Genomic DNA, 12,967 nt, shown 5'->3' on the forward strand with positions numbered 1-12,967 from the left:
TTCTTTCTCATACATCTAGATTACAGTAGGTCTCCTTAATAATTGGGTCTAAAACATGTTTAGGTGATTAAACATACAGTATATCAAAGCAAAGACTACAATCATTGTTCAGTAAGAAAATCTCTCAGCAATTATCAGTAGGTGAAGAATCCTTTCTTGGTTTGGGGATTATAGTAATCAGACCTTGTAGAGTTCCATGTCCACACTTTCTCACATTACTGAAGTAGAAAGGGAGCTAGATCTTCTGTAAAGCTCTGATCTAATTCTGCAGAGCAGGCATCAACTCCAGGACGTTTGTTAGATTTGTTGCTCAATTCCGTAAATGACTTCCTGTAGAGTTCCCGTTTCATCTCTCATTTCTGTCCTCTGCAGAGATTTGAGTGAATTTATTCAGAGTTCAGGAAAGTAACTGCTGAATGGGGAAATATGTGGTTTTATACAAGTAGCTACATGAACTGCAGCAGAAGTCTGCTAGTCTACTTGGATAATCAATAACAGTGCTATTGATATTGAGATGCTGCATTAGACCAAGCTTCCTGTGATATATTTCCATGTTGAAATAAATAAGATGAATTCTGTTCACCTTCTTAAAGCCATTTCTTCCTGGAGCTTGTGGATGCAATTTAAACCTTGTTTAAGTACATTTCTGAAATATCAGCTTGGTTCTTCTGGACAGTAAAATTATTTAAGAGACCACCTTCTCTTCTTTCAATCTACAACTTTTAGCTAAGGAACTGTCATAATTTCTCATTTATTGACCAGCTTTGAATTTAAAAAGGTCCCCGTTGCCAAAAGCAGGCTCAGATCTCACCTTGTTACAAAATACTAATATTATTGTGATTTAATTGTCTCGTGCTGTAAAAGTGAGCGGTTTATTTTCCAGTAGAAATTCTTACAAGCCTTAGTGGATGCAGAGTGCAAAGGAATAAAGATGGCTACTGCACTGGGATGTTAACAGGGTTGTGATACTAGAAGTTATCAATGTTCAAGTGATCAGAAGCCAGACAAACGTGTAGCCATGAATGACTGCTGGCATTTCTTTATTATTCCATGTGAAAAGGTTAGTGTTCTGAAATTTAAATTTCCACTTATAAATTAAATTAATTTTTGCAGAAAGAGTTCCAAGTTTTCATTAACAGCAGCAGAATTAAGTCAACCGTGCAAATTATGATCTAGTATCATGTAAAAACTCCCCCTATTACAAAAACTGAGGTTGGAACATTATTAAAGGTATTTTGGATATGCTTTTCTAACATTTCAAATATAGAATTTCATTTCTATTGTCAGTGTTATAACCATAAAAATAAGCAATTATCAATGTTAAGTTTTAATTGGTTACACTTGAACAGTGAAAGCTTAAATTAAATTAAATTAAATTAAATTAAATTAAATTAAATTAAATTAAATTAAATTAAATTAAATTAAATTAAATTAAATTAAATTAAATTTATATAGCGTCTATTACAACAGAAGTTGTCTTTAGGCGCTTTCCAGAGTCAGAGCATGACCCCCGAGCAATTATTACATAAACATATGTAATAATGTACATATGTAATAATGTACATACATATATGTGTATATATACGCACACACACATACATATATATATATATATATATATATATATATATATATATACATAGCCTTGTTTAAGTATATATATATATATATATATATATATATATATATATATATATATTCAAAAGCAACATCCATCCGGGGCAACATCCATGGTACCGACACGGCCGTGACGCCACGCCCAGAAAGAGACTTTTCTTTGACTTTTCTGGCCGTTATAAAACATTTTTTTTTTACCTTGTCTGCACACATATTAATGATTGATACCATGACGGTAGAAACCAAAGGTATATATTTTTGCATTATTACTGTATTTAATATATATACATATATATACGCATACATATGCGTACACATACATAAATATACACATACAAACCCAGGGATTTTTTTTTTTTTTGGGGGGGGGGGGGGGGGGGGGGTGACGACATCCACTGCCAATCCAGGAAGCACACGGAAACACACGTCAAGCACTGGAAATCTGCAACAAAAAAACCACAAACAAAGTACGAAACCGGCACAGAGCCGACCAAAACATGAAGGGCAATCGACCCAAATCTTGAGATCTGATCGCAGTCTGAGCTAAGCTACCACTACCGCTACCTAAACCCAAGAACTAGAGAGCCAGCATGCAGGTGAACGAGCCAGTGTGTATGTCTATGTGTGTGTGTGTGTATGTATATGATCATGCGTGTGTGTATATGTGTGTTCGTACGTGTGTGTGTGTGTGTGTGTGTGTGTGTGTGTGTGTGTGTGTGTGTGTGTGTGTGTGTGTATATATGTTTGTGTGGCTGTGTATGTTTGTGTATATGTATGTGACTGAGTGGCTATATGTCTGTGTGTGTGTGTGTGTGTGTGTGTGTGTGTGTGTGTGTGTGTGTGTGTGTGTGTGTGTGTGTGTGTATGTGTGTGTGTGTGTGTGTGTGTGTGTGTGTGTGTGTGTGTAATAAACCAAACAAAGCTCCACCTGAAGTGTAGCTATAGTGGGGGGAGGGGGGGGGGGCAACCCCGCCACCCGCGAGACCAGAGGCCGACACGGGAGAGCCCGGAACCCGGGCCACCAGCAACCCCACAGAGGGGAGAAGTAGGAGGGAGGCAACCCACCGCCTGCGCCCCACCCCTCGCCTATGTGCGTATGAATCGTGTAGGGGGGGAAGAAGGGGGAGCGGAGGCCGAAGCCAGGAAGCAGGACCAGCAAAGCCGGCCCTGATAAGACACCCGCGCCCCCCCACCGGCCATCCAGTACACAGGGGCCGGCCCTCCGAGCCGGGCCAGGGCCCCACTGTACCTCCACGGGCGCCCCCGGCGCTGCCGGAGCCCCCAGACGGAGGGGGAAACGGTCCAACATCCCCCCATTCATACTGACAACATAAGACATAGACACCTGGGAATGGTGCCACCCCGCCGCCGCGCCCGCCCGTGCACCCCCCGGGCAGGGGAGGCCCTCTGATGGCCGCTGACAGATCCTCAGCAAAGCGCAGATTCTTCCACAGGTGGCAAACTTTATAATAATCCCTCGAGGCCTGGAGAGATCTTTCCTTGGCCGAGTGGATGCGCTGTACCGATGACGTCAGGACAGTTTACTTTATACTCTGGCAGGGTAAGTAGTAGCACTAAGTAGTTCCACTTCCACATCGTCACTGATGTGATTCACTACGGAAGAGTATCAGGGCCAGGCAGGAGAAAAATACAAATATTTTAGAGGAGGAAGATTTTTTTTTCATTATGCACTTCAAGAAAAAAGTCGAAATGTCGAGATTAATGTTGAAGTACAATTTCAAGAAAAATGTCGAAAATTTCGTGAATAAAGTTGAAATGTTGAAACGATAATATTGACTGCGTTTACATGCACTCAATAACCCTTTTAAAACCCGATTATTGGCAATAACCCGAATTTGCACGGCCATGTAAACACCAATAAGCCCTTTGAATAACCTGAATATTCGGTCATGTAAACGCCATATCCCCATCAAACGGAACAGGAATTTGTTTTCTGCACATGTTCTGTTCACAAGGAATCCTGCTCTTTTGAGTCCAGGAAGTTCTTCTAAACACAGAGAAACACAAGACCAGGAGGAAACTAATCACTTCATAAATGTAATGAAGGATATGAACATTTCTGCATTTGTACACGGTAGAAAATACCGGGATAGACAGATTTACAAGAAGGTGAGTGAAAAGTTGCGCGAAGGAGCATTTGTTTTGAATTTGGATACAGGAAGAAGAAGCGGAAATGACGGTAATTGCGTCATGATGTTCTCAGTGCGTCGTTGGTTTGATCCAGATATCCCAAATGATTCATTAGCATGTTTACAGGAATAGCCCTGTTTGCTCACGCATGGAAACGGATTATTCAGAATGTTTCAGTAACCGGAATATTAGCAATAACCCAAATTTTGACTGCATGTAAACGTAGTCATTGATTTGAAACACATATTACACATATGCAGTTGCTTAACTTCAGAAACGTCCCCTTAACGTTCCACTCCAAAGATGTTAGTTAGTTAGTTAGTTAGTTAGTTAGTTAGTTAGTTAGTTAGTTAGTTAGTTAGTTAGTTAGTTAGTTAGTTAGTTAGTTAGTTAGTTAGTTAGTTAGTTAGTTAGTTAGTTACGGCTGCTGCTGCAGAGCTGTCAGTCACTATACTAACTGGATTGGATGGACCAGAGGAGACATTTGCACTTTATTCATCAAATTGTATTTCAACTTTATTCTCGAAATTTCGACTTTATTCTTTAAAGGAGCTGTATGTAAGAGCAATAATAAAACAAATCATAAAATGACCCCGATATGTCAACAGACATTTAAAAATCATGTTCATTTAAAATACTTATGTCACTGACAACAGCACTCAAGCCAGGATATTCCAGTTTAAAAAGAGGAGTTGCAGCCCTCAACTGATGTTTATGTTGTAATTTTTTGTCTTGGCCTGAAGCTCCACCCTCCACCTATCTCCCAATCACCAAGTCAGTATTGTTTCTGAAGCTCCACCCTCCACCTATCTCCCAATCACCAAGTCAGTAATGTTTCTGAAGCTCCACCCTCCACCTATCTCCCAATCACCAAGTCAGTATTGTTTCTGAAGCTCCACCCTCCACCTATCTCCCAATCACCAAGTCAGTATTGTTTCTGAAGCTCCACCCTCCACCTATCTCCCAATCACAAAGTCAGTATTGTTTCTGAAGCTCCACCCTCCACCTATCTCCCAATCACCAAGTCAGTATTGTTTCTGAAGCTCCACCCTCCACCTATCTCCCAATCACCAAGTCAGTATTGTTTCTGAAGCTCCACCCTCCACCTATCTCCCAATCACAAAGTCAGTATTGTTTCGGAATCCGGGTTGTCAGCTTGGCTCTAATTATCGCAGCAGCCGCTACGAACGTGTTGGATGAAAAAATGTCTAGCTTTCCAAAACCTAAAAGACCTTGTTATGAATCCGAGTTACGTCGTGACCAGGTCCGAACCACGTACGGTGCGCTTCGCTGCGTAATTAAATTTAGCAGTACATTATTACTTCGCAAAAGATCTTTCATAAAGCATTAAATACAGAAAATAAACTTACTGTGTAGGACGCGTCGCTTGCCATGGCAGCCTACGTTCCTGCTGCATTCTGCAGCGTACCTGGCAACCTCTGGTCGGGGGGAGGAGGGGGAGAGTACACGCCGCTCAACAGTATTTTGAAGGTGACTGCAGTACCAGCTTTGGCCATTTCTTACAGACGGCTCCTTTAAATTGTATTTCAACACTAATTTCGACATTTTGACTTTTTTCTAAAAATTGTATTTCAACATTAATCTCGACATTTTGACTTTTTTCTCGACATTTCGACTTTTTTCTCGAAGTGCACAATAAAAAAAAATCTTCCCCTCTCAAATATTTTTTCTCCTGCATGGCCCTAACACTCTTGCGTAGATTCACTAACTTGAATTTGCTGCTTGTTTTCTGTCTCTCTCTAAAAGTCTGCAAATGTGTGTGCCATCCGTCTCTGCCTCGGTCCGACCAGCTTTCTACCCGGCTGGAGTTAAAGGTGAAACACAGGCAGAGTCCAGGGGTCACGCTCCTCTCCTGCACCTGCAGCACATGCAGTCTCTCTAGAGTTAAGAGAGCTGGTCCAAACTAAACACAACTGACCAAAGAACACAATTTGAGCGGCATTTGATCCAGAACTTTTCCATTTCTGCTGAACTTTGAGCTTTCATTGTGGCGTGGGCTGATACTGACTACAGAATCAAAAGGGAAACAGGTTTTTCACTTTCCTCCGCTGGTGTCTGTAATTAAATAGCTCTGCTTTACAGAGTTTCTGCAAAGTCAGTTGTAAATCTGATCTCAGGGACATATGTGTCGTCAAACAGTTCTTAAGCGAAAAATTTCACTGATACCAATTATGGTATAAATAAAAAAATAAATAATAAATAGGAAAAGAATGTCAGTAATTACGTTTTTTTGTAACTAATTACATAAATAGACATATTAAAGACATATAGCTATTATGTCACAGTAACCAGAAGTATTGGAATAAAATAAGGAATAAAATACAATTTCTCAAACATGTTATTTGTTATTATAAATACTTAACATGATATAGTATGTCCAAATGTTCATTTCCCTAAAAGGGTTGGTTTTAATTATTTTATGTCATTCTGTGAACACAGTCTGACCTCCCTGCGCTTTTATTTTGGTACCTCAGTCAATATGCATATTAACTTGATATTTATTTTCACCATTTTCAAAGATTTAGATTTAACATTTGTATTCATATTTATAATTAGCATTTAGATTTTACATTTAACTTGTGTACTGATGAGTTGAGTTTATTTATACTAATAATATTAAGAATACTAATAATTCCTGTAAGCATGGAAATATAAAATTAAGTGTTGGACGGTAATATCTGTGGACAGGAGGGTAATACCTTCAATTCAATTCAATTTTATTTATATAGCGTCTAATACAACAGATGTTGTCTCTAGACGCTTTCCAGAGATCCAGAACATGAACATGAACATAAACATAAACATAAACATACCTGTGGACAGGGGGGTAATACCTGTGGACAGGAGGGTTATATCTGTGGACAGGACGGTAATATCTGTGGACAGGACGGTAATATCTGTGGACAGGAGGGTAATATCTGTGGACAGGAGGGTTATATCTGTGGACAGGACGGTAATATCTGTGGACAGGAGGGTTATATCTGTGGACAGGACGGTAATATCTGTGGACAGGAGGGTTATATCTGTGGACAGGACGGTAATATCTGTGGACAGGACGGTAATATCTGTGGACAGGACGGTAATATCTGTGGACAGGAGGGTAATATCTGTGGACAGGGGGGTAATACCTGTGGACAGGAGGGTAATACCTGTGGACAGGGGGGTAATACCTGTGGACAGGAGGGTAATATCTGTGGACAGGGGGGTAATACCTGTGGACAGGAGGGTAATACCTGTGGACAGGGGGGTAATACCTGTGGACAGGAGGGTAATACCTGTGGACAGGGGGGTTATATCTGTGGACAGGAGGGTAATACCTGTGGACAGGAGGGTAATACCTGTGGACAGGGGGGTAATACCTGTGGACAGGGGGGAAATACCTGTGGACAGGGGGGTAATATCTGTGGACAGGACGGTAATATCTGTGGACAGGACGGACAGGACGGTAATATCTGTGGACAGGAGGGTAATACCTGTGGACAGGGGGGTAATACCTGTGGACAGGGGGGTAATACCTGTGGACAGGGGGGTAATACCTGTGGACAGGAGGGTAATACCTGTGGACAGGGGGGTAATACCTGTGGACAGGAGGGTAATACCTGTGGACAGGAGGGTAATATCTGTGGACAGGAGGGTAATACCTGTGGACAGGAGGGTAATATCTGTGGACAGGAGGGTAATATCTGTGGACAGGAGGGTAATATCTGTGGACAGGAGGGTAATATCTGTGGACAGGGGGGTAATATCTGTGGACAGGAGGGTAATATCTGTGGACAGGAGGGTAATATCTGTGGACAGGAGGGTAATACCTGTGGACAGGAGGGTAATATCTGTGGACAGGAGGGTAATATCTGTGGACAGGAGGGTAATATCTGTGGACAGGAGGGTAAAATCTGTGGACAGGGGGGTAATATCTGTGGACAGGGGGGTAATATCTGTGGACAGGAGGGTAATATCTGTGGACAGGGGGGTAATACCTGTGGACAGGGGGGTAATATCTGTGGACAGGGGGGTAATACCTGTGGACAGGGGGGTTATATCTGTGGACAGGAGGGTAATACCTGTGGACAGGAGGGTAATATCTGTGGACAGGAGGGTAATATCTGTGGACAGGAGGGTAATATCTGTGGACAGGGGGGTAATATCTGTGGACAGGAGGGTAATACCTGTGGACAGGAGGGTAATATCTGTGGACAGGAGGGTAATATCTGTGGACAGGGGGTAATATCTGTGGACAGGGGGGTAATACCTGTGGACAGGGGGGTAATACCTGTGGACAGGGGGGTAAAACCTGTGGACAGGGGGGTAATACCTGTGGACAGGGGGGTTATATCTGTGGACAGGGGGGTAATACCTGTGGACAGGGGGGTTATATCTGTGGACAGGGGGGTAATACCTGTGGACAGGAGGGTAATACCTGTGGACAGGGGGGTAATACCTGTGGACAGGGGGGTAATACCTGTGGACAGGGGGGTAATACCTGTGGACAGGGGGGTGATACCTGTGGACAGGAGGGTAATACCTGTGGACAGGGGGGTAATACCTGTGGACAGGGGGGTAATACCTGTGGACAGGGGGGTAATACCTGTGGACAGGAGGGTAATACCTGTGGACAGGGGGGTTATATCTGTGGACAGGGGGGTAATACCTGTGGACAGGGGGGTTATATCTGTGGACAGGGGGGTAATACCTGTGGACAGGGGGGTTATATCTGTGGACAGGGGGGTTATATCTGTGGACAGGGGGGTAATACCTGTGGACAGGGGGGTAATACCTGTGGACAGGACAGTAATATCTGTGGACAGGGGGGTTATATCTGTGGACAGGGGGGTAATACCTGTGGACAGGGGGGTTATATCTGTGGACAGGGGGGTAATACCTGTGGACAGGGGGGTAATACCTGTGGACAGGGGGGTAATACCTGTGGACAGGACAGTAATATCTGTGGACAGGACGGTAATATCTGTGGACAGGACGGTAATATCTGTGGACAGGACGGTAATATCTGTGGACAGGACGGTAATATCTGTGGACAGGACGGTAATATCTGTGGACAGGACGGTAATATCTGTGGACAGGAGGGTTATATCTGTGGACAGGACGGTAATATCTGTGGACAGGACGGTAATATCTGTGGACAGGACGGTAATATCTGTGGACAGGACGGTAATATCTGTGGACAGGAGGGTAATACCTGTGGACAGGAGGGTAATACCTGTGGACAGGGGGGTTATACCTGTGGACAGGGGGGTAATACCTGTGGACAGGGGGGTTATATCTGTGGACAGGGGGGTAATACCTGTGGACAGGACAGTAATATCTGTGGACAGGAGGGTTATATCTGTGGACAGGACGGTAATATCTGTGGACAGGAGGGTTATATCTGTGGACAGGAGGGTAATACCTGTGGACAGGGGGGTAATACCTGTGGACAGGGGGGTAATACCTGTGGACAGGGGGGTTATATCTGTGGACAGGAGGGTAATACCTGTGGACAGGGGGGTAATACCTGTGGACAGGGGGGTAATACCTGTGGACAGGGGGGTAATACCTGTGGACAGGGGGGTAATACCTGTGGACAGGACAGTAATATCTGTGGACAGGAGGGTTATATCTGTGGACAGGACGGTAATACCTGTGGACAGGGGGGTTATATCTGTGGACAGGAGGGTAATACCTGTGGACAGGGGGGTAATACCCGTGGACAGGGGGGTAATACCTGTGGACAGGGGGGTTATATCTGTGGACAGGGGGTAATACCTGTGGACAGGGGGTTATATCTGTGGACAGGGGGTAATACCTGTGGACAGGGGGTAATACCTGTGGACAGGGGGGTAATACCTGTGGACAGGGGGGTAATACCTGTGGACAGGGGGGTAATACCTGTGGACAGGAGGGTAATACCTGTGGACAGGAGGGTAATACCTGTGGACAGGAGGGTAATACCTGTGGACAGGGGGGTAATACCTGTGGACAGGAGGGTAATACCTGTGGACAGGGGGGTAATACCTGTGGACAGGAGGGTAATACCTGTGGACAGGGGGTTATATCTGTGGACAGGAGGGTAATACCTGTGGACAGGGGGGTAATACCTGTGGGATGATTACTCATGCTTTTCTTTCTCTCTCTATTTCTTTTCTTTCTCCGTTCTCTATCATCTCCTTTGTACTTACATATCAGTTTAAGAGTGTATTTTAAAATCTTGGGGGTAAATGACGACATTTTGCAAGACCAGGTTCCTCACTTGTATTATATTATTATAAGTTAGAGCAATATTGTTCCTATAAAAACCTTGTGTCATCCAGCCAGAGGCGTATTAGTCCCACTAAGCTGTTTTGTAAAGCAGCTGTTCAACGTCACTTCTTTATACGTCATCTACTGTGTACCTGCTGGACTCTACTGCCCTTACTTTTGAACAACTTGTACTTTTTATTATTTTACCTCTTTTCTTATCATTTTATTTCATTTTATTTGTTATTTACTGTTTAATTGTGTCTTGCCACTTTTATTGTTGATGTAAAGCACTTTGAATTACCTTGTGTTGAATTGTGCTATACAAATAAACTTGCCTTGCCTATGCAAGTATATGCATCTGCAAAAACTGAAAAGATAAAGTTCACTACTGGGTTAAATTTCCGTATCCATGAAGGAGGTCATGTCATAGAAAGAAATAAAATCTTTTTTTTCATCAATGGTTCCATTTTTTTATGAATGTCCAATTTATACATTAAAACATGAAAAGTCACGATAGCACTTTCAAGACAATGTAAGTTAGGTACAGCTAATTCAGGACTATTCCCCTCTGAATGATAGTCATATGTTGGTTCCTGTTTGTGGTGAGAGTTGTACTTGATTACAGCTACAAAATCCAAATGGTTACCTTGAAAAAGTAGGTTGTAGTTTGTTAGATTCTTTACTGATTTCTGTTTACAACTGTTATTATTTTACCTCTTTTCTTATCATTTTATTTGTTATTTACTGTTTAATTGTGTCTTGCCACTTTTAATGTTGATGTAAAGCACTTTGAATTACCTTGTGTTGAATTGTGCTATAGAAATAAACTTGCCTTGCCTTACTTTATTTTATTCAGGCAAGCCTTTAGTTAGGAAGGGCTTTGACTGGTACTTGTTCCTTCGTATCATAGTCTTGTTTGTCTGTTTCATTTATTTTATGAACTTGGATTTTTATTTTTTTATAGTTTACCAGCATTAAAAATACATGACCATAGCCTGCTTTATACAGAATAGTATTAGGGCCATGCAGGAGAAAATTTGTTTTTTGTGCACTTCGAGAAAAAAGTCGAAATGTCGGGAAAAAAGTCGAAAATGTTGAGAAAAAAGTCGAAATGTCGAGAATAATGTTGAAATACTGTACAATTTCAAGAATAAAGTCGAATTTTCGTGAATAAAGTCGAAATTTTGCCTTTTTTCCTCAACATTTCAACTTTATTCATGAAATCTTGACTTTTTTTCTCAACATTTCGACTTTTTTCTCGAAATTGAACTTCAACTTTAATCTCGACATTTCGACTTTTTTCCTCAACATTTCGACTTTATTCGAAATTGTACTTCAACATTAATCTCGACATTTCGACTTTTTTCTCGAAATTGTATTTCAACATTAATCTCGACATTTCGACTTTTTTCTCGACATTTCGAATTTTTTCTTGAAGTGCACAAAAAAAAAATCTTCCCTTGAAATATTTTTTCCCCTGCATTTCCTGCATTTTTTCCTCGACATTTCGACTTTTTTTTCAACATTTCGATTTTTTTCTCAAAATTGTACTTCAACATTAATCTCGACATTTCGACTTTTTTCTCGACATTTCGACTTTTTTCTCAACCTTTCGACTTTTTTCTCGACCTTTCGACTTTTTTCTTGAAGTGCATAATACAAAAAAAATCTTCCTCCTCTAAAATATTTTTATTCTGACACTCTTCAGTAGCTTTGTGGAATGCGGAGTGGGACGTGTGTGAACGGTTGGTCCTGCCTTCTGTCTCTCCTGCAGAAATGTCAGAATCAAAGTCCAGTGTTGGCACAGAGGCGTCTGCAAACAAGGCTCCTTTATTCCCGGCTCTGCCGCCGCCCTGCACACGCACTGCAGCCGCAGCGAGGACCGGGGCTCCAGGACACACAGCGCTGCTTCCAGCAGGAGAACATGTTGGGCAGGTCGGTGATCAGCGGGCTGACGGTGCTCCGCCAGCGGCAGCGGCAGCGGGGGCTGCCGGCGGCCGCGGCGGGGCTGCGACACGCAGCCTCCGCCTCCAGCACCGCCGTGGTGGCCGACAGCAAGCAGAAGACCATGGACGACCTGGGGGGACCCACTTTCATGACCAGCTTATACTGGCTGTTTGTCAAGGGATACTTTCAGACCACGCAACAAATGCAAGTAAGTGAGTTGGATGGGAATGTCTGCGTCCTGGCGCACGGACGCGCCGGCGCGCTGCGCTGACCTGCAGTAACCCCGCAGGAGGAACCACAGCCAGGGACCCTTCAGGAGGAACCACAACCAGGAACCCTGCAGGAGGAACCGAGGCTTGGTTTACTGGGAACTTTGATGCAGAGGTGTATAATCCAGGTGTATAATCCAGGTGCCATAAAGTAAAAATCCTGTCCAGCAGTTGTTCCAACCAATCACTAAACCTAAGGTTTTTTTTCCCACTAGGGGAGTTTTTACCTGCCATTGTTTATGTAATAATTGCTTGGGGGTTTATGTTCTAGGTCTCTGGAAAGATCCTAGAGACAACTCCTGTTGTATTAGACGCTATACAAATAAAATTGAATGGAATTGAATTGAAAACCAGCTCCTCTGCAGGTAGATGGTTGTTAGTGAAAACACCTGTTCTAAATGTACAGGCTGATCCAGAAACATGGCAGTTTTTACTTTATGGCACCTGGATTATACACCTCTGGAATGTGCTTTAATGTTGTTTTTTCTTACAAAATCAAAAATAGTTTTGAATCAATCTTAAATTAAGACCAATTTTGAAATGGGGTCAGTTTCAAAGCACCATTAGTCAAATAATTCTCTTTACATTAAGATGATATTTGCTCATTAAAACATGTACCTGTGGATCAGCCAGTACATTTAGAACAGGTGTTTCCAATAACAACCATCTACCTGCAGAGGAGCTGGTTTAGTGACCGGTTGGAACAATTGATGGACTGGATTTTTACT

General features: G+C 42.6%; 1 protein-coding gene across 1 annotated transcript in view; it reads left to right on the plus strand.

Moving 5' to 3' along the window:
* The first annotated feature begins 11,809 nt into the window (after window positions 1-11,809).
* Window positions 11,810-12,967, plus strand: part of LOC133445710 (sterol 26-hydroxylase, mitochondrial) — a 29,239-nt gene continuing 28,081 nt past the window's right edge. Inside the window, exon 1 of the mRNA XM_061723076.1 lies at window positions 11,810-12,178. Coding sequence (XP_061579060.1) covers window positions 11,948-12,178 — 231 coding nt within the window. The 5' untranslated portion in view covers window positions 11,810-11,947. The remainder of the gene's footprint in view (window positions 12,179-12,967) is intronic.

Source organism: Cololabis saira, chromosome 6 (assembly GCF_033807715.1).
Source record: "Cololabis saira isolate AMF1-May2022 chromosome 6, fColSai1.1, whole genome shotgun sequence".
Classification (NCBI taxonomy): domain Eukaryota; kingdom Metazoa; phylum Chordata; class Actinopteri; order Beloniformes; family Belonidae; genus Cololabis; species Cololabis saira.